Below are 22,014 nucleotides of genomic sequence, written 5' to 3'. Positions count from 1 at the left end.
TGCCATACCCATCAGAAATTAACAAACCATAGTCATTCCTGGGCATTCCAAGAACATTAAATTTACCCACGATAGCTTATCTGTTCTTATTGGGTTATCGTTCCCCCTTCATTAATTGCTCTCTATCACCAGTTCCCCTACATTCTACATTATAAACCATTTATTTTAGGAGTGTGTTGTTTAACCTCCAGGTGTTCGTGAATTTTCTAAGTCTCTGATGGTTATTGACTTCTAATTGTATTCCATTGCGGTCAGAGGATGTGCTTTGAATAATTTCAATTTTTTTTTTTTTTTAATTTATTGAGGCTTGTTTTATGTCCCAGCATTTGGTCTATTCTGGAGAAAGTTCTGTGATCACTAGAGAAGAATGTGTATCCTGGTGATTTGGGATGTGATGTTCTATATATGTCTGTTAAATTCATTTATCAGGTTGTTGAGGTTTTTAGTTTCCTTACTAGTCTTCTGTCTGGTTGATCTATCTATAGGAGAGAGTGATGTGTTGAAGTCTCCCACAATTATTGTGGAAATATCCATTGCCTCCTTTAGTTTTGCCAGTGTTTGTCTCATGTATTTTGTGGCACCATGATTGGGTGCATAAACATTTATGATTATTTCTTTTTGTTGAATTGCCCCTTCTGTTAGTATGTAGTGGTCTTCTTTGTCTCTCCTCTAACATCCTTGCATTTAAAGTCCATTTTATCTGAGATTAATGTTGCTACTCCTGCTTTCTTTTGGCTGTAGCTTGCATGAAATATTTTTTCCATCCTTTCACTTTTTCCCATCCTTTCACTTTCCATCCTTTCACTTTCTATTTCTTTGTGTCCCTGTGTCTAAGATGAGTCTCTTGTGTGCAACATATTGATGGTTCATATTTTTTGATCTATTCTGCCAGTCTGTATCTTTTAATTGGGGAGTTTAATCCATTTACATTCAGTGTTATTACTGTGAAGGCATTTCTTGAGTCAGCCATCCTTTTCTTTGGTTTATATTTGTCATATATATATTTTCCCTCTCTCTCTTAATGTCCTTTAATGAACCAGTATTGAAACTCTTTAGTACTGAACCTTTCTCCATATTTCTCTCTCCTTTCTTTGTTTCTCTGTCAGTAGGGCTCTCTTTAGTATCTGAAGTAGGGTAGGACTTTTATTAACAAAATCTCTCAGCATTTGCTTGTGAAAAATTTAAGCTCTCCCTCAAATTTGAAGGAGAGCTTTGCTGGATAAAGTATTCTTGGTTGGAAATTTTTCTCTCTCAGAATTTTAAATATGTCATGCCACTGTCTTCTCGCCTCCGTGGTGGCCACTGAGTAGTCACTACTTAGTCTTATGTGGTTTCCTTTGTATGTGGTGAATTGCTTCTCTTGCTGCTTTCAGAACTTGCTCCTTCTCTTCAGTATTTGACAGTCTGATCAGAATATGTCTTGGAGTGGGTTTTTTTTTAATTTATTCTATTTAGAGTTTCTCTGGGCATTTATGCTTTGTGTATTTATATTGTGTAGAAGGTTTGGGAAGTTTTCCCCAGCAATTTCTTTGAATACACTTTCTTGACCTTTACCCTTCTCTTCCCCTTCTGGGACACCAGTGAGTCTTATATTTGGATGTTTTATTTTATCCATCGTATCCCTGAGGTCCATTTCAATTTTTTCAATTTTTTTTTCCCCATTCTTTACTTTTGTTCTTTCATGTTCCGTTCTGTGGTCCTCGAGGTCACTGATTCGTTGTTCAGCTTCCACTAGTCTTGTACTGTGAGTATCCAGAATCTTTTTTAATTTGGTCAGCACTTTCTTTTATTTCCAAAAGATCATCTATTTTTTTTATTTACTCTTGCAATTTCTTCTTTATTCTCTTCTAGGGTCTTCATGTCCTTTATATCCTGTGCCATGCTCTCATTGTCTTTAGTTCTTTGATAAACTGCTCCAAGTACTGTGTCTCCTCTGACCTTTTGATTTGGATGTTTGGGTTTGGCTTATCCATATCGTCTGGTTTTATCATATGCTTTAAAATTTTCTGTTGTTTTTGGCCTCTTGGCATTTACTTTACTTGATAGGGTTCTTTTAGAATATGTATGGTAATTCAAAGACTCCTCTCTAATTTCTCATATCTACAGCTTGGTGGTGTACACTTTCTCTAACTAACCAGCAGAAGGCGTCCGTGAGTCACCTATTCCCCTCAAGACAGTTCTTCCCAACTTTGTGGTGTGTGGGGGTCTGATTCTTGTGGGGTCCAGTTGGTGCACCAAGTTTGGGTGTGTTGTTGGTGCTGTCCACCCTGAATGTGGGGCGAGAGGGGAGCTTTAACAATCAAACCTCCCAGGTGTTCCTGGAGAGTTAAGGTTGTTTCAAGAGTCTAAACCTTCATTTCAGTCTCGCCACAGATTGTCTCTGTCGCTGACCCACAAGTCCTTGGTATTGGCGTATGGTCCTTGGGATTTCCGAGTGGGTCCCTCTTCCAAGCTTTGCCCTTCTAGGGCCTCTGTTGAGGGAAGGTTGTGCTACAGCACAAGTGCGTGCCGTCCCTCAAGGGAAGTTCTGGGCCACTGGGACGTGTAGGTGCGTTCCCAGCCTGCTGTAAGGATGACTGTATGGGCGTGTTAATTTCCCCCTTTTCACACAGCTCTGCCTTCCCAGCTCTGGGACAGTTAGCTGTGGGTGTCCAAGAGGCTATTGTCCACGCCTGATATTGTGGCGTGTGCGCATGATGCCGGAAACACTTCCTGTCACACTGGGTTTTTTGGTGCAGCTCTGGGCTGTGGCTCTGGCACCGGCCAGGAGTGTTCCCAGCCCACTGGGAAGACGGCTGCAAGGGGCATGGGTTTTTTCCCCTTTTGGCTCACCTCTGCCTGCCTCACTCTGAGACAGTCAGCAGCGGGTGCGCGAAAGGCTATCTTCCACACCGGATATTGAGGCGTTTGCACAACCCGTTCCTGCTGCACTTCACTGTGCAGTTCTCGCTGCCGTATCTGCAGCCGCTTTTGGGTTCTTTTAAAAAAGAACTAGTCCACCTCCAAATGCCAACCCTCGGTTTCCCCACACCACAGTGTGGCTGCTGGATATTCAGCGGTTTACTCACTCGTTTCAGAACGCAGACTCCCGGTTTCACCACGCAGACTCCCGGTTTCACCAAGTGCACAGTCCCTGTGGATTTAGCAGACCTTGTCTAGCTGGTGCATCGCTGGAACTGGTATTCTGGGTCACTTTCTGGCTTTTTTCTAGTATTTTTCACGGAGGTGTTTTTTTGCCCTGTCTCTCCTAGTCGCCTTCTTAGGCTCTCCTCCTCCAGTCATTTTTAAATTCCTTATAAAGCTATGTGAAATTAAATCATACTCAAAGAGAACTGAAGAGAGCCTCAGAGAAAACCATTGTGTTTTTGCAGATTTTTCTTTGGGGAGAGTTAACTCTTTAGTAGTGATGAGTAGAGTTTTTCATAAAAGTTCATTTGTTAGAATTTCGTGTATCACTCATGAATCTTCAGGCCTGGAGAAAGGTCACCATCTCAGGACATCCATAATGTATTTGAAATAGTTTTTGAACATGATTGTGGTTTGAGCTTAAAGGAATTCCTGGGCTCCAACATTCTTTGTTTACTAGTTGTGTAGATACATGCTTTGGTCTGGTTGTTTGGATTTTGGGGGTGTCTCCTAGTTGGGATGTTGGGCTTTGTTACCAGTCACTCTGTGACTTGATTTTATTATCTTCAGCATACAGATTCCCCTGTTGCTTTTTAGAGGGCCACAGGAGGTTGCTGTACTCCGGATTTAGATAAAAAATATGCACTGTTATCGAATTGGTCTGCGTGTGTTTAGAACAAATAATGGAATATCAAGCTACTCTTCCGGGCAATCACAGATCATTTTGTTTTAGTGAAAGAGCCTTTTTGTTTCTCAAATGGGGCAACTGAGTGGCCCAATTATATGTCCAGGGTCACTTATCAAGCTCAGAGAATGTTTGGGGGATTTGTTTGGCCTTGAATCAGCCTATTCTGCTTTGTTCCCTTTGGAATACAAAGAGCTGTATGTTATGTTGTAATTACCAAAACTTGGTATCTGTCTGCTCTTTCATTTTCCTTGTCTTGTCTCACAGCTTAGGCCTCAAGCATCTTCCTTAGCAAGACTGAGAAGGGTTACTTAGAAACTTACCAGTGCTGCTGGTTTCTGGCCTTTTCCTTGCCAGCCCAACCTCCTGTACTGCTCTTCGTGGAATGCTTATGATTTCTCATGAGCCAGATGCAAAAATAAAACTGCAAATTAATTAATGTGCTTTTCATTATTACAGTCCAATTATCTCTAGGATTCAAAGAGATCTAAAACTTTTTACACTGTTAAATGCATCAGTTCCAAGTATCTATAATCACGGTGGGAACAGAGAAATAAAGCTTCTCAGCCATATCTTGTTTCTTAGTTTCATCTTAGTTTTCAGATTCATAAAAGTATTGTTTATTCCAGGACAGTTGAAATACCAAGTCATGTTATGTACTTTCTATAATGGGTAAGTGTCCATGTATACATTTTTTGTTTCTTTTTCACAGCGCATGGATTTGGGAGAATGTACCAAAATCCACGACTTGGCCCTCCGAGCAGATTATGAGATTGCAAGTAAAGAAAGAGACCTGTTTTTTGAATTGGATGTAAGTTTTATTTGGTGTTGATTGATCTCTACCGTGAAGAGCCAAATAATCGAACTAACAAGAATAACGTAACATACGTAAGTTATGAAGCAAAATAATCACACACTTAGCTGAGAACTAGAACATGGACAGTACCACTTTGTAACTCCCACCCTGTCACTCTTATTTCCTTGATGTTGCATTTTATTTATTACATACATGCTTTTATGGTTCCTTGGAAAATGTTTATTTTTGCTTGTTTTGAAGCTTTTAAAATTATTTTTATAACATAGGTAGTTTTGTTATTTTTTGTTTAATATTATGTTTCTGAGATTTTCCCATGTTGGGTTGGTTTATTTGCTTTTGCTGCTGTTCAAATATTCTATAAACTTTATTCATGAACATTGTGGTCCATTCTAGTTTTTTGCTATTATGAACAGTATTATGAATATTCTTGAATATTTCTGTGGTACACACATACAAGGGTTATCTAGAGTATATTCATAGAAAGTGAATTGCTGGCATGTAGAAGTTGCAAATGTTTGTCCTTGCGAGATAGTGCCGTAATGTTTTCTTCTTTTTCTATATTTCCTTAAGTGGCTATACTAATTTACACCCCCAATAGCAATGTATACATCTTTACCAACACTTGTTTATATCAGGTTATTTAATTTTTACAACTTAGTGGGTGTAAAATAGCATTTCGTTATGACCTTAATTTGTGTGTGTTTAGTATTTGGAAGTTGTGATAATCTACATATATTAGTAAATCCATTTAAAGCAGTATTTCTCAACCTTTTTTTCATTATTGTCCCCCCACCAGGGAGCCTTTTTAGACTTCTTTTCCTCATTTTCCCTCCCGCATGAAAATTTAGTACTGCAGATATACTGTATGTCTGTTAATGTTTATAGCCACAAACCATTGTAATGCCTTAGATTTTAAACCGTTTAAGAGCCAGGTTTTTTTTTGTTTGTTTTTTAAATCTCTGTCTTCCTAGTGTGACCAGAAGTCAGTAAAGGGGTTTGACGTTCAGGGATCCTGAATGAAGATTGGAAAGGGACTGAGCATGTGGTGAGGTAGCCAGAGAAAAAGTCAAAACCCAAGGAAAGGAGCCCCCCCCCCCGCCCGCCATGGGAATTTTAGAGGATATGATTGTAGCTGGAATGCATTTTATTTAAACCAGTGTGTGCTTAGTGTTGAATCTTTCAGTAACTCAGCTAGTGGATGGGGCTTGGAAACAGAAGTTTTCTATGTTATGAGTTTTAATTCTACAGTAGCATAAAAATGTACAGGGGCTGTGACATTGGAACATGAGGTTTCAGAAACTGATAGGCACACAGATGTAGAGGTTGAAATCTCAGTTTTAGTAATGTAGCTTTTGGGGTTGAAAATCTCAGCACTTTTAGTATGCCAAATGTCAAGGCAAGTTTTCAGTGGTCTGATTAATTTAATGCTAGAAAAGGAATAGATTAGTGGAGAAAATTGAGACCACAGAAAGTGAAATATATCTGGTTATTTATTGTATTGTGAAATATATATATATATATATATATTTTCAAATCATTGTAGAGAAGGTGAATTATTCAATAAACAGTGTTGAAAACTATGGATTAGCCAGTTGGAAAAATATCAAATTGGATACCCCAAAAATGATTTGTTTTGTAATCTTGGGATGTGTAGAAGCTATAAGGAGAAAGATGGATACCTTTGTCTCTATAAAAACTTAAAATGTTAGCACATCAAAAATGCCCCTACATAGAATAAGACAATAAATTGGGAGAAAATATTTGCCCTATGTATGATGATAGACTAGTTCCCTTTATAAATAAAATGCTTCCTGATTGACAAGAAAAATATCAGTAGCTCAACAGAAAAAAATGGGCAAAAGACAATTAAGGACATTTTGTGGAGGGCATCTAATCATACGACGAGATGATGACTGACCCTCGCCCGGCATTAAAGAGCTGGAGTTAAGTAACCCTCATAAACCTCCTAGGTGGTTCCCCAGCTTGTCAGGATGTGAACCTGGGTGCCAGTAGCTCCGGTTCTGAGAGCATATCCGACAGGTACACTTGGAAGTGCATCAGGATACATTTGTTCCAGAATGTTCCCTATAGCATGGTAACTGCAGAATACTAGAATTCTTCAGACTTCCTCAATAAGACAGTGATTAAACCATAGCTGTTTACAGTGGACTTGTATGAAAAGCTGTGAAAAGAGGTTGAGGTATTTCTGTGGGTGTTGATGTGAAATTATCTCCCAAGATGTGTTGTTCAGTGGAAAGACAAAGTGTAGAAAGTGGTCTGTCGTGTTTCAGTAAACTTGTTAATGTACTTGTCTGTCAGTCATTTTAGGGGATCCCCAGGAGACTTAAGGGCACCCTAGTCCTCAGGAAGGAGCGGGGAGCCTAGGGAGGGTCAGGCTTAATTTCACTGTATACCTCTTTGTGCTGTGTGAAAATTTACCACACACAGGAGTTACTTTTTCAGTTATAAAGTTACCGTCCACCACAGCTTCCTGAAAATCATTTTGACCTTACAAATGGCTCATATTAAAATGTTTGATAGCTGGTGTTGTGAGAGTATGGAGCCAAGTCCCCGTCCCCTTGGGCAACAAGAGTAAATTGGAGCAGGGCTGCCTGTCAGTGCACCGTCAGCATTTCTGCTCCAGAATTCTGCTTCTGGGGAATTTCCTTAATGACATGCTGAAATGAGTATGCAGAAAAGATGTTCAACTGCAAGTCTGTTTTAAAGGGAAGAAGGATTTGATGAAACTCCTTATTATTGGGGGGCTGGTTACATTTATTGTGGTGCCACCACACAGGAGAGTAATGCTTTAGGAAGCTTTAAGCAGTTGTCTCTGGGTATTATGAATAATGACTTTGAGATATAATTCATGTGCCATAAAGTTTTATCTACCTTTTACTTTTTAATTTATACCTATCTCTAGCGTTTGGATGTGCATGGGCTACTTTTATAATGAAAATTAAGTAAAAGTGTCCTGATTTTAAAATAGTATGATAAAATAGCTTTTTGCTTCCTTAGTTATGCAGAATAGACATGGAAGGAAAAATAAAATCATTCCTCAAATTATAGTTTAGACAATATATTTGTTAAATTAATTTGATAAAAGCATGAATTAAAAAAATTTTCAGATAGATAATACATGCTCACTGTTGGAAGCTCCAGGCCCCTGAATTTTATCAGTTGTAAAGTCTCTGCCCCTCTATAACCACCCATCCATTATTTCTCTGAAGGTGGCCTGTTGTACCTGTCAAAGACACTCCACTCATGATGAACAAACATACGTTTACTTTTGAAAACAGAGGAACATCCTGTCCTCCGTATTGCTTTTTGTACCGGAGAGGTTGTCAGTATTGTCTCTGGTTCTCTTAGCTGTCAGAATGGATCAGATCCATTTCTCCATTGGAGGTCGACTGCCGTTACCTTAGTTTAGGCCCTGGTTGCCTCAGGCCTTGTCCCAACCACCTCTTGAAGCCTGGCCTTTCGACATGCGGATCTGAGCTGGCACATACTAAAGGGTCAGTGGCTCCTCACTGGTGGGCACACAGGGGCCTTCAGCTACTTCTTTACCTGTCTGACATCTGGATTCAGAAGCCAGAATGCCAGATTTTGAATTTTGAGCCTGCTATTTGTTGACCTTGAAAAACTAATGTAACCTCATATATAGTAGATTCAAAGTCTTAAAATACATGAAAATGAAAACATTTGCATCACTGTGTTAGGAAATTTGGCTCCTAAGAGTTTTAAGGGATGGGGGGAAAAGGATCAGAAAGGCTAATTCCAATTTTTCTTGTCAAAATTGCAGTGTTGATAAGCCGACTCCCTCAGAAGCTTTTTGGCCATGTAGGGTGAACGGGCCGCCTCTTCCTCCTGCCAGCTTGTGGTTGGTGCCAGGCCCCTCTGCCCCGCGGTCCAATGGGCTGGGCTGTCCTCAGGTTTTGGACCAGTCGCTCCCGAGGATCCATATCCAGGTTGTCTCCTGGAGGGGCTGCACTGTGAGCGCTGCTGGGAGATAGACCCAGGTTTCATTTTGACGGATGGTGATGATTGCTAATCTATAGTTGGTTCTGATTTTTAAAAGAGTTTTGATGCTAAATCAGTCACCCTAATTCCGTATATTTTTGGTGGAGTGTCTTGATGATGTAATAATTCTGTGAGGTAGGTCGGCCGTTTATCTCCAAAGTATGAAAGTTCTAGAAGTTTTGATGTTATTTTCCAGCATTAACGGGAGCAGCATCATGCGAGATCATTGGGGGGTGGGTCAGACTCGGCGCAGCGGGTCAGCAGGGTGTTTGGTTATCAGGGAGCTCTTTCTATCCAGGTTCTGTCACAGCACAGACAGGACATTGGTTATGTTTTAGTATTGAACCATCAAGTACGTTAAATATAGCAGAGCATTAGAATTACATTTTGAACTATTTTTATTACACAAAGCTGGTTTTTAGAACAGGTTGTTGTGCATGTTAGGTGGTATGATCAGTACTTTCCCCCTTTTTTAAATTGTGTGGTAACATAAAATCTCATTTTAACCTGTTCAGGTACATTAATTCAGTGCTGTTAATTACATTGACAATGTTGTGCTACCATCACCACCATCCATTACCGAAACTTTTCCATCACCCCAAAAGACACTCTGTACGCCTTAATCATTAACTCCCATTCCTTTGCTTTATTTTAGAAAAGAAAAATTCTTTTCTAGAACTTGAGTTTTAGGAACTTGAATTATTAATTCACAATAAATTCGTTTAAAGGAAGACTGTCTTTACAGAAGACATTGTTAAAATCTATCGTATTATTTCTTAATTAGTTGCTAGTTTAAGTAACATTTGACTTCGGATCTTTTCACATGACTTTAAGAACTCATCAGCCCTTCTCCTAACACTTGATATATTTATAGACTTTGAGTCACCTCTAGTGAATTTTTAAGAAATTGTCGTAAAGAAATACTTGCCTAAGTATGAGAATGCAGGATGTTTTATTCCATCCTTTTTTAATTAGTACAAGTGGAAAACCCTATGTGTGTTTTCAGGAGTGGGTTAAAGCGGCTGTGTTAAATCCGTATGATGAAATATTACGCAGTTGTAGATTACAATGCTGTATGCATTTATGGGAAAAGGTAACCATCGCATATCCAAGGGGGAAAACAGCAACTTGGAAAACTGTTCTGTTTGGTTGGGGCAAAAATTGTTTGCTTGGATATGCATTTTAAGACCATTTAAAAAGGTATTTACCAAGCTCTTAAGAGGGCATTTCTTGGAAAAGAGGAGGGGAAGTAATTGAATTTTTTTTTTTAAGTGTCTTTTAAAGTTATTGGGTCCAGTCAGATTGCTAATACAGTAGGCAAAAATGAAAACTTAAAAGAATTTCTATCCTGTGGCTTATTTTACACTCTTATCCTAAGGAAATAATTGGAAATACAGGCAAGGATTTATGCACAACGATGTTTATGGCAGGATTGTTTATAAAACTGAAAAACTTAATGTAACAGAAATCCCCAAGAAGAGGGAAATGAACAAGTAAAATACGATGCCCCCATATCTTAGACAGTGCCCTTGATATGTTCACGGAACCTGTTTAATGACTTAAAATTATTTTTTATAATGCAAGCAAAGCAAAGGTATAAAATTGTATGTTCTGAAGATTTTGCCTCTGTTTAAATTTTTTTTGTGCCTTCTCAGAAGGGTGTAATGGAAAACCTGAAGCCCTTCTTCTCAGCCTTGCCCTGTTGTTCTCTAAGGCAGTCTCTTAAGTATTGCTCTAAAGTGGAAAGAAGCAAACACTTTTTTAAATGCACCAGCCTAAGTCTTTTTTTGTTTTGTTTGTTTTACAAATTTTCATTTAAGTGCAGTGATCCAGGGTAGATTTTAGATCTTATTAAAACAGCTTAATTCTTAAATGTCATAAGCTGACTTTTGTTGGTTAGCTTTTTAAAAATTTTATTTCAGAGTAGTTTCTGGAAGCCTGAGCCATTGCCAGTTCAAGGATTGTCCGTAGGTCAGAATTTTAAGGTTTTTTTAAGGCTTTGCTGGCAAAAAGGTGTAAGGCATCCTGTTCATAAAACTTTTTGTTATGGAGATTTCAACCATATTAGAAGTAGATGAAGTATGAGACCAAGAGAATAGATGTCTATTTGGTACAGGATCTAAATTTTCTAAATGGTACAACTCTACAGTTGATTTGTTCAAACACCACAATTGCATGGAACTTTGAATAGGAAGTGAGATACGGTAGGTTAGTATAGGCTGGAGTGAAATAGTGACACATCCTAGAGTAATTTGGGCAGACAATAAAAAATATATTTATAGCCTCCCCCTCCCCAGCCCCGAGGATCTGGGGAAAGGTGCTGATGTGTTGGACATCCTCACCTGGACTGGTGTTGATGTTGTCACAAACATTGGGACTGGCGGTTTGATGTGCTGAGTCCTCGAGCATGGGACTTGCCCTTATGAGGCTCATTACCACAAAGGAGAGTCTAAAGTTGTATGTAATGGTGCCTAAGAGTCTCCCCCTGAGTACCTCTTTGTTGCTCAGATGTGGCCCTCTCTCTCTCTAACTGAGCCATCTCGACAGGTGAACTCGCTGCCCTCCCCTCTACGTGGGACCCGACCCCCAGGGGTGTACATCTCCCTGGCAACGCAGAGTATGACTCCCGGGGATGAATGTGGACCCGGCATCGTGGGACTGAGAGTATCTTCTTGACCAAAAGGGGGATGCAAAATGAGACGAAATAGTTTCAGTGGCTGAGAGATTCCAAATGGAGTCGAGAGGTCACTCTGGTGGACATTCTTATGCACTATATAGATAACACCTCTTAGGCTTTAATGTATTGGAATAGCTAGAAGTAAATACCTGAAGCTGCCAAACTCCAACCCAGCAGTCTGGACTCCTGAAGACAATTATATAATAATGTAGATTACAAGGGGTGACACAATGACTGTGTGATTGTGAAGACCTTGTGGATCACACCCCCTTTAGCTAGTGTATGGATGAGTGGAGGAATGGGGATAAAAACTAAAGGACAAATGGGGTGGGATGGGGGGATGATTTGGGTGTTTTTTTTCACTTTTATTTTTTATTCTTGTTCTGGTTCTTTCTGATGTAAGGAAAATGTTCAGAGATAGATTGTGGTGATGAACGCATAACTATGTTATCATACTGTGGACAGTGGATTGTATATCATGGATGATTGGTGTGTGAATGTATTTCAATAAAACTGAATTTAATAAAAAAAAAAAAAGTGAAAAAAAATAACATTAAATCTCCCTGTCCTGATTTAAAAAAAAAAGAAGTACATGAAGTAGGATCTCCACATGCCCCTCACTCAGCTTCAGCAGTGGTTCACGTCATGGCCCACCTGTGCCCCCTCTTCCTGTGTTACTATACATCATTCACCTGTAAGTATGTCAGTATTACCTTTGGGGTTTGAAGATCTGTCTACCTGGTATTTGGTTGTAACGCAGTCCACCTAGCATCTTTAAAAAAAGAAGGAAAAACTTATTAAGGAAAATTTAAAAATATGGAAGTGTAGAAAATAATGTAATAAAATCCCCATGCCCCCGTCAACCACTTTTCCATAATTATTGATGGTGAGAACTGTGTTGCTTCATCATCTTCCTGCCCTGTCATTTCTTGGTGGATTGTTTTCAGGTAGACCCAAAACATACCATTTCATCTATAAGTACTTCACAGGGTATGTTTGAAAGGTAAGGACTTTTTGAAAAAATAATCATAATATTTTTAAAAATGTCCTTATCGTCTAATATTTAGTTGGTGTTCAGATTTCCCAGATTGAAGAAAAATAATTTTTTTAGAGTTACTTGTTTGATGAGGATACAAAATAAGGGACCACACATTATATTTGGTTAATATGCTTAAAGCTTTTTAATTTTTTTGTTGAAGAAATTAATTTTTAAGTTTCTCACATTCTCTGTTTTGCTGACTGTATCAAAGATAACTTTGAAACTCCATGTAACCTGAAAGTTAGATCTAGAAGCTTGACCATCAGATTTAAGTTTTCTCTTTTTTGACAAGTACCTTTCAGAGACAGAGCAGGAGGCACACTGACCAGTGGGCTTCGTGATCGTTTTAAACAGCTTGACCTGTTCATTTTGAAGTTCCCTATCAGCTTTAGGCCTCATGTTTTTTTTTTTTTTAATCTTCATTTTATTGAGATATATTCACATACCACGCAGTCCTACAAAACAAATCGTACATTTGATTGTTCACAGTACCATTACATAGTTGTACATTCATCACCTAAATCAATCCCTGACACCTTTATTAGCACACACCCAAAAATAACAAGAATAATAATTAAAGTGAAAAAGAGCAATTGAAGTAAAAAAGAACACTGGGTACCTTTGTCTGTTTGTTTGTTTCCTTCCCCTATGTTTCTACTCATCCATCCATAAACTAGACAAAGTGGAGTGTGGTCCTTATGGCTTTCCCAATCCCATTGTCACCTCTCATAAGCTACATTTTTATACAATTGTCTTCGAGATTCATGGGTTCTGGGTTGTAGTTTGATAGTTTCAGGTATCCACCACCAGCTACCCCAATTCTTTAGAACCTAAAAAGGGTTGTCTAAATTGTGTGTAAGAGTGTCCACCAGAGTGACCTCTCGGCTCCTTTTGGAATCTCTCTGCCACTGAAGCTGTCTCATAGCTCATGGTTCGGTGTTGCTGCTGCTGGGCAGGCAAGAGACCAACACCAGACAGTCCCATGGGGAGGGTGGCTGCCCCAGGCAGCAGTGAGTCTGCCATAAGCTCCCTGGCCTGGCCATACTCTTAGGACACAGCAGTTTTGTGAGTGTGCTTACTTTGTGCTTGAATTGCTGTCCTGGTTCCTAGGCAGCTCGGCTCACAGGGTTGGAGGACTCACTACTAAGTGGTTGGTTGTGATTGAAACCTAATTTTTGGACTCGAGTGTCTTTATCATTTAAACCTAGTTTTTGATTTAGGAACTAATCTGACATTGAGAAGCCCATTGAAGGGAGGAAGAGGGGTGGTGGAACAGAGAGCCACCTTTTAAGAACGAGGCTGTTAAAAATGTCTCCATGGTCCATTTGTTCTCTGTTGTGAAATTTACCATTTCTTATTTAGGTATCAGAATCAGACGTCTGAGTCAGTAGCTGCTTTGAGTTCTGCTTAAAATGCAGTAGTTGTTTTGATTAGTAAAGACTGTGGTAAGGTTGTCAAATGTCCACCCCCCATTTGACTTCCGATTCCTAGTCCCCTGGATCTGTTAGATCACTCTACTTGGGTAGGACGGTAAGAGGCCCCACCACCAGAGCTGCGATGCCTGTGGGGTGGGTGAACCCAGGACACGTCTTGCCCTGGTGAGGAAGGGGGGGTGTGGTGACCTGTGTCTGCTCGCTGGAAGTTTGAACCTGGCCAGCCCTGGCCGTGTCTGCAGAGCTGGTCAACTGTTTGTTTTTCCATACAGTGTGCTTGTTTGAGTGTGCAAGTGCCTGTGAGTGAATGTCAGATCCTTCACTTTACTGATGGTTTGATTTGAACATAGGGAGTATTTCGATGACCAGTGACATCGCTTTCCAGTGTCCCTGCCTGCCCATTTGGACAGTCCTGTGGAGTACTTTCTCATAGCTGGCCTGCTCTCTCCTCCATCGTAGGTGGTGGGAGGGAGATGATCACCACTGTTGGCCTAATTTCCATCTGCCTTCATTTCCACCCAAAGTTTCATTTCTCTATTTTTTGGTAATACATCACATTGTCTAGCCCTGTTAGCCACCCTATTGAACTCACTTGCTGTCAATATTTAAAATAATGCTGACATTAAAAAGCTGACTTACTATTGGTAATAGTCTGACATTTTTGCTAATTGGAACAGTGACGTCCTATTTGGTTCTTCATTTTTTATGTTTATCTGGAATTATTTGACAAAATTGCTTGTTCATGAAGCCTGTGGGACAGCTGAGTATTTCTTACCGTTTCCCACCAGCTCTTTTCGGAGTAAACAATTAGATTTCTAGGGTTTTTTTTCCTTTATATCTTTAGGTAAATAGTAACAGTTTTCCTGCAATTTTAGATAGTAGGCGATAACTGAACCTATTCACAGCTCTCAGTAATATTTGTTCTATTGTTTTGTTTTTGAGGTGGAAGGGGGGACTCTACCCTCAGAACATGAGGGAATAATATATACGTGGCTCACAAAGACCAGTGAGTACATCATATGTGTCTTCCACAAATCTCCAGAAGAGGGTCTTTAAAACTAGTTTCAGTTCAGCCTTTTCTGTCCCTCAGAGAACAGTGTTAATTGTGGCCAAGTGTTTTAATTTTCTCAAAATTTTCTTGATAACGTTTTTGAGGGTTGGGGGTCTTTTTACAAATTTTGGAAATAGACATGTAAATCACATGAGAAGACTAGGCTTCTGATCCATCAGGTTAGCAAACCACCTTTGATTTAATGTGATGATGGACAAGTTGTTTGTAGTGTAGTTTAAGAGCTTCCCATTGAACCTACAGGCTTTAAAAAACCCACTCAGGAGTGTATTTCCCATCAGGTAAGTGGGCTCTGAGATCACAGCTCTCTGCTTTTCCTGAGCCAGGCGATGGATCATCTGGAGTCTTTTATTGCCGAGTGTGACCGGAGAACTGAGCTTGCCAAAAAGCGCCTGGCTGAGACGCAGGAGGAGATCAGCGCCGAGGTGTCTGCCAAGGTGAGCCTGGGGGGCTTTTGCCTTCAGTTGTGGGTGTAAATCACTATCTTGCGGGCGCTGTGTTGCTGGCAGGCTGTTAACTTGTCAGCAGGGCTGTGGTGTCTGTGGGGTGAACAGCCCTCCGGGCTTCTGGGTTCCCCGTGAGGAGGGCAGGTTCGGGCCTTCCGTGACCATGAGCTCTCGCCCCACCCCCCACAGCTCCCAGGAGCTGCTGCTGCTGCCTCTGCCCATTTTTTTTTTCCTGTCAGTGTTTTTGAATTTCTTTTTAACATCTCATATAAAACAGGAAATGTTCGGAGGGAAATGGTTAGACTCTGGTGCATCCATGTCACCATGTACCACACTGCACTTCAGAAGGATGAGGTGGGTCTGTGTGGGACTGGCCACAGCGCCAGGTACGTTGCTCCACTGTCCCCTCTTGAGAGGAGCTAAGTCTCTCAAGCTTGTTTCCTCTCTCTAGTGTAAAATATTTCTTCTTAGGACATATGTGATTGCTGATTGAACCAAAGGCACTCCTGTTTCTGAAGCTAAATCCCAGTAATCATGGCATTTTGCTTACATGCAAATTTGTGCATTTAAACCTAGACAGAGAAATCTTGTTTTTTATTATCCTAACCTAGTAAGATTGAAAGTGATAGAAGACTTAAAAAGAGACAGCCTATAAAATTACCAACATGGTGATGCTTGGAACCCTATTGGAAGTGATGGAGATCCTGCTGCTTTTGTCAAAAATTGGCACACAGTTTAGTTTATGGTCAAAGTCTTAATGGTAGTGATAAAGATTTTATAATTTGTTAAAATACAGATGTGACCCAGCGTGGATCTTGGGGTGTTCATTTGTTTTTGGCAGAACAGATAGGAAATTCAGCAAGAGTAACACTTGTTTTCTTTGCATTAAAAATCTTTTGCTTTTGAGAGGGTTGTGGGAAGATGGCAGAGTAGGAATCTTGAGAAATCAGTCCCTCTACCAAAACAATTATTGAACTTGCGGGAACTGTCCAAATAAGCTATTTTGAAACTTGAGTCTAATGGAACATTGGGCAGCATCCAGGAAAGAGCTGGATGAAAAAGCTGGTAAATTGATAGATGTCGGAGAGTTTCACCATCCATGCAGCGGCTGCCCTCCCCCATCCCACAACTGCATGGCAGGCAGCTGTGGGGACTGTAGTCTGGGCTCCTGGTGCAGCTTGCAGGTGCCAGAGTTGGACATAAAGACCTAGGCCTCCAAAATCTGGAGTTGTGTGGTCTGATCACCAGTCTCCGCTTTTATCAGCTCCTTCAGATCACTGCGGGGCTGGCTCGGAGGGCAGCCATGGTTCCAACCGTCTGCTGGCAAAAGCAACAGAAGAGTTTTAGAGAGGCAGTGCCTCTTATTTTACTTTTCTCCTTCCATTCCCCTTTGGGGAGCAAAACCAGTTTGGGAAAGTCACAAATTGATGGATCCAGCCCCTCAACAAAAACCTAGTAATCCCAGAGGAGTGGGAGAACTGGATTTCCAGAGTTACAATAACATAATGGTCAGAATGGCCAGTTCTCAACAAAAAAAATTACAAAGCACACAAAGTATGGGCCGTTCACAGGGAAAAAAAATTTGCCAGAAACCATCCCTGAGGAAGCTCATACGTTGGAACTGTTCATCACAGACTTTAAATCAACCTCCTTAAATATGTTTAGTGAGCTAAAGGAATCCATATACCAAGAACTAAAGGAAATTAGGAAAACACTGTGTTCTAGTTTGTTAATGCTGCTGGAATGCAAAACACCAGAGATGGATTGGCTTTTATAAAAGAGGGTTTATTTGGTTACACAGTTACAGTCTTAAGGCCATAAAGTGTCCAAGGTAACACATCAGCAATTGGGTACCTTCACTGGAGGATGGCCAATAGTGTCCTCTGTTAGCTGGGAAGGCACATGGCTGGCGTCTGCTCCAAAGTTCTGGTCTCAAAATGGCTTTCTCCCAGGACTTTCCTCTCTAGGCTGCAGTTCCTCAAAAATGTCACTCTTGGTTGCACTTGGGGTATTTGTCCTCTCTTAGCTTCTCCAGAGCAAGAGTCTGCTTTCAACGGCTGTCTTCAAACTGTCTCTCATCTGCAGCTCCTGTGCTTGCTTCAACGTGTCCCTCTTGGCTGTTGCTCTTCCTCAAAATGTCACTCACAGCTGCACTGAGTTCCTTCTGTTTGTCAGCTCATTTATGTGGCTCCACTGATTAAGGACCATCTTGAATGGGTGGGGCCATGCCTCCATGGAAATATCTCATCAGCATTATCATCTACAGTTGCGTGAGTCACATCTCCATGGAAATCTAATCAGCACCAAAATGTCTGCCCCACAAGACTGCATCAAAGAATATGGCTTTTTCTGGGGGACATAATACATTCAAACCAGCACACACTGTCTGAACAAAATAGAAATTATAAAAGGGAACCAAACAAATTTTGGAGCTGCGAAGTACAGTAATTGACATGAAGAACTCATTAGACAGATTCAACAGCAGATTTGAACAAGGTAAGTGAAATAATCTGATAAGGAGCAGAAAGAAAAAAATAATGACGAAAAATGAACAGAACTTGAGGGGCTGTGGAGGACACCAACAGTTCTAAGAGGAAAAAAAAGAAAAAGAAAGAAAGGAATCAAAATGGTACCTGACAAAAAAAGCAGCTAATTACAAAAAGGGGGCAGGAATGGAGTAACTGAGGAACACAAAACATACAAGACATAAAGAACGAAATAGCTAAATGACAGAAGTACATCCTGAGTTATCTTAGTATCAGGACTAAACTCCCCATTAAAAGGCAGAAATTGGTAGATCAATGACAAGCATGATCCATCTATATGCCGTCTACAAGAGACTCACTTTAGGTAAAAGAACACAAAGGTTGAAAGTACAGTAAAAAGGTATAAAAAGATAGCATGCAAACAAAAAAACGAGAGCTAGAGTGGCTATATGATTGTCAGAAAAAATAGACTTTAAGTCAAAAAAGATTAAGAGACTAGGATATTACTGATATATTTATGTAATAAGCTATATATATATGATATATATTATATGTATATTGGTAAAAGTTTCAGTCTAGCAGGAAGATACAATGTTTACAAATATGTATGCACCTCACAACAGAGTCCAAAAATATATGATGCAAAACTTGACAAAATTGAAGGAAGAAGTAGATAGTTCTACAATACTAGTTGGAGATTTCAACACACCATTTTCAACAATTGTTAGAACATCTGAACAAAGATCAATAAGAATATAGAGGACTTGAACAATGCTATTAAGCCGTTACACTTATCAGACACGTAGTACACCCCACCCAACAATAGCAAAATACATTCTTCTCAAGTACTCAGAATATTTTCCAGGATAGACCATATGTTAGGCCACAAACCAACATTGATAAACTTTAAAATACAAAAATATATTCTCAGACGACAATGTAGAATAAATCTAGAAATTAATAACTGAAGGAAAACTGGAAAATTTATAAATATATGGAAATTAAAAATTAAACAACCAGTGGGTCAGAGAAGAAATCACAAGGGAAATTAGGAAATATCTTGAGATGAACAAAAATACAACATACCAAACCTGTGGGATGCAGTGAAAGTGGAGCTCAGGGGTAAATTTATAGCTCTAAATTCTTACATTAAAAGAGAAGAAAGATCACAGATCAAAAACCTACCTTTTCACCTAATGCAACTGGAACAGGAAAAACAAACTAACCTAAAGGTAGAAGGAAGGAAAATAAAGATCAACAAAATCGGCGTATTTTAGTTAGACCGACAAGGAGAGGACTCAAGTAACTGAATTCAGGAATAAAAGTTTGAGACATTACTACTGACCTTACAGAAATAAAAGGGATTTTAATAAGAGGGTACTACGAACAGTTGTACACCAACATATTAGAAAACTGAGATGAAATGGAAAAATTCCTAGAAACATACAATTTGCCTAATCTAACACAAGAAGGAATGAAAAATGTCAACAGACCTATAATATAAAAAGATTGAATCAGTAATTAAAAACCATCCAACAAAGAAAGTCCAGGATTGGATGATTCACTCCTGAATTCCACCAAACAAGATGATTAACACGAATCCTTCTCCAGCTCACCGAAAAAGAAAAGAGGGATCACTTCCTAACTCATTCCCTGTGACTGCGTTTACCCTGATACCAAAGCCAGATGAAGATGGCACAAGGAAAGAAAACTACGGACCAGTATCCCATCTATTCATACAGAGCTGCAAAAACCCTCAACAAAATACTGGCAAACCGAACCCAACTGCTTGTTAAAAGGGTTATACACTATGACCAAGTGGGATTTATTCCAGGAACATAAGGGTGATCCAACATAAAATCAGTCAGTGTAATACACTGCATTAAAAGAATGAAGCACAAAACCACATGATAATCTCAGTTGATGCAGAAAAGACTATTGATAAAAAACCCAAACCTTTTTATGATAAAATCTCTCAGACTATGAATATAAGGGAACTTTCTCAATATGATAAAGAGCATTTTTTAAAAAGCCACAGCAAATATCAGACTTAATGGTTAAAAGCTGGAAGCTTTCCTCCTAAGATCAGGAATAAGTCAAGTCCGCCCACTGTGTCACCATTATTCAACATTGTATTGGAAGTTCTAACCAGAGCATTCAGGCAAAAGAAAGAAGTGAAAGGCATCCAAATTGGAAAGAGGGAGAAATCAAATTACCCATGTCTACAGATGACATGATCCTATGTAGAGAGAACGCCGAAGAATCCAAAGCTACTAGAGCTAATAAGAAGTTCAGCAAAGTCACAGGATACAAGATAAACACCCAGAAGTCATTTGGGTTTCTGTACACCAGTAATGAGCAATCTGAAAAAGAAATCAGGAAAACAATTCCATTTACAATATCATCTGAAAGAATGAAATACGTAGGAATTTGACCAAAGTGGTGAAAGACTTGCACACTGAAAATTAGAATACATTGCTGAAAGAAATTATTAAAGACCTAAATAAATGGGAATATCTCCCATATTCATGGATTGGAAGGCTTAGTATTGTTAAGATATCAGTACTGCCTAAAGCAAATCTGCAGATTTATTGAAATCCCTATCAAAATTCCAGCATCCTTTTTTTTTTGCAGAAATGGAAAAGCTGATCCACAGATTCACATGGAACTGCAAGAGGCCCCAGTAGGCAACACTGATTTTGAAAAGAGTATCAAAGTGGGAGGTCGCAAACTTCCTGATATCAAAGCTTACTGCAAAACTACAGTAATTAAAACCATGTTGTACTGGCATAGGGATAAACATACAGACCAACCAGTGGAATAGAATTGAGAATCCAGAGATAAATCCATACATCTAGGGACAGTTGCATGTGGTTTGGGACAATTGAAAATTCACATGCAAAAGAATGAATGTGGACTCCTGCTCTCATATACAAAAATTAATTCAAAATGGATCACTGACCAAAATACAAGAGTAGTATAAAACTCTTAGAAGAAAACACAGGGAAACATCTCCGGGACCTTGTAGTAGGCAATGGATTTTTAGATTTTACATCAAAAGCACAAACAACAAAAGATAAAATGGACTTCATCAAAATTAAAGACATCGAAGGACATTATCAAGAAAGTGAAAAGACACCCTGCAGAATGGGAGAAAATATTTGGAAACCATATACCTGGTAAGGGTATAATATCAAGAATATATAAAGAATTCTGACAATTCAATAACAAAAGACAAACAACCCAATTTAAAAATGGGCCAAAGATTTAAATAGACATTTCTCCAAAGAAGATATTCAGAAAACCACTAAGTATGTGAAAACATGCTCAACCTTATTAGCCATTAAGGAAATGAAAATTGAAACTAAAATGAGATGCCACTAGGATGGTGTGCTGGTTTGGATGTATTATGGCCCCCCAAACGCCATTAGCTTTGATGCAATCTTGTGGGGTTAGGTTGATTAATCTTTTTGATTAGAATGTGACCTTTTGATTGGATGTTTTCATGGAGATATGACCCACCCAACTGTGGGTGATGACTTTGACTGGATAATTTCCATGGAGGTGTTACCGCACCTATTTGGAATAGGTGTTAATTGGATCGCTGGAGTCCTATAAAGGAGTTCACAGAGAGAAGGACCTCAGAGCAACTGAGAGTGACATTTTGAAGTGGAGCTGCAGCTAATAGTGCACAGAACGCCGCAAGAGCAGCATTTTGGAGAACGCCATTTTGAAACATAAATTGGGAGCAATCAGATGCCAGCCATGTGCCTTCCAGCTAACAGAGGTTTTCCGGATGCCAATGGCCTTTCTCCAGTGAAGGTACCCTCTTGTTGGTGCCTTACCTTGGACACTCTGTGATCTTAAGACTGTAACTTTGTAACCAAATAAACCCCCTTTATAAATGCCAATCCATTTCTGGTGTTTTGCAGAATGGCAGCATTAGCAAACTGGAACAGATGGCTATTATTAACAAGACTGAAAATAACAATTATTGGCATGAATGTGGAGAAATAGGAACCCTCGTTTGTTGGTGGGAATGTAAAATGGTGCAGTGCCTGTGGGAAACAATTTGGCAGTTCCTCAGAAAGTTAAACAGAATTACTCTATGACCTGGCAATTCCATTCCTAGATATATACCCCAAAGAGTTGAGAGCAGAGATTCACATATTTGTACACTAATGTTCATTGCAGCATTCACAATGGCCAAAAGATG

At 39.6% G+C, this 22,014-nt stretch overlaps 1 protein-coding gene across 3 annotated transcripts in view; it reads left to right on the top strand.

Annotated features, from left to right (window-relative positions):
* Window positions 1-22,014, top strand: part of LUC7L (LUC7 like) — a 39,737-nt gene that overhangs the window by 5,787 nt on the left and 11,936 nt on the right. For all 3 annotated transcript variants that reach the window (XM_037815019.1, XM_037815016.1, XM_037815020.1), the window contains 2 exons: window positions 4,524-4,622; window positions 15,193-15,303. In XM_037815019.1, the coding sequence (XP_037670947.1) occupies window positions 4,524-4,622; window positions 15,193-15,303 (210 nt within the window). The remainder of the gene's footprint in view (window positions 1-4,523; window positions 4,623-15,192; window positions 15,304-22,014) is intronic.

This window comes from Choloepus didactylus, chromosome 21 (genome assembly GCF_015220235.1).
Source record: "Choloepus didactylus isolate mChoDid1 chromosome 21, mChoDid1.pri, whole genome shotgun sequence".
NCBI classification, from domain to species: Eukaryota; Metazoa; Chordata; class Mammalia; order Pilosa; family Megalonychidae; genus Choloepus; species Choloepus didactylus.
Note: the sequence above shows the minus strand (reverse complement) of the source record. Positions and strands in the feature narration are given on the sequence as shown.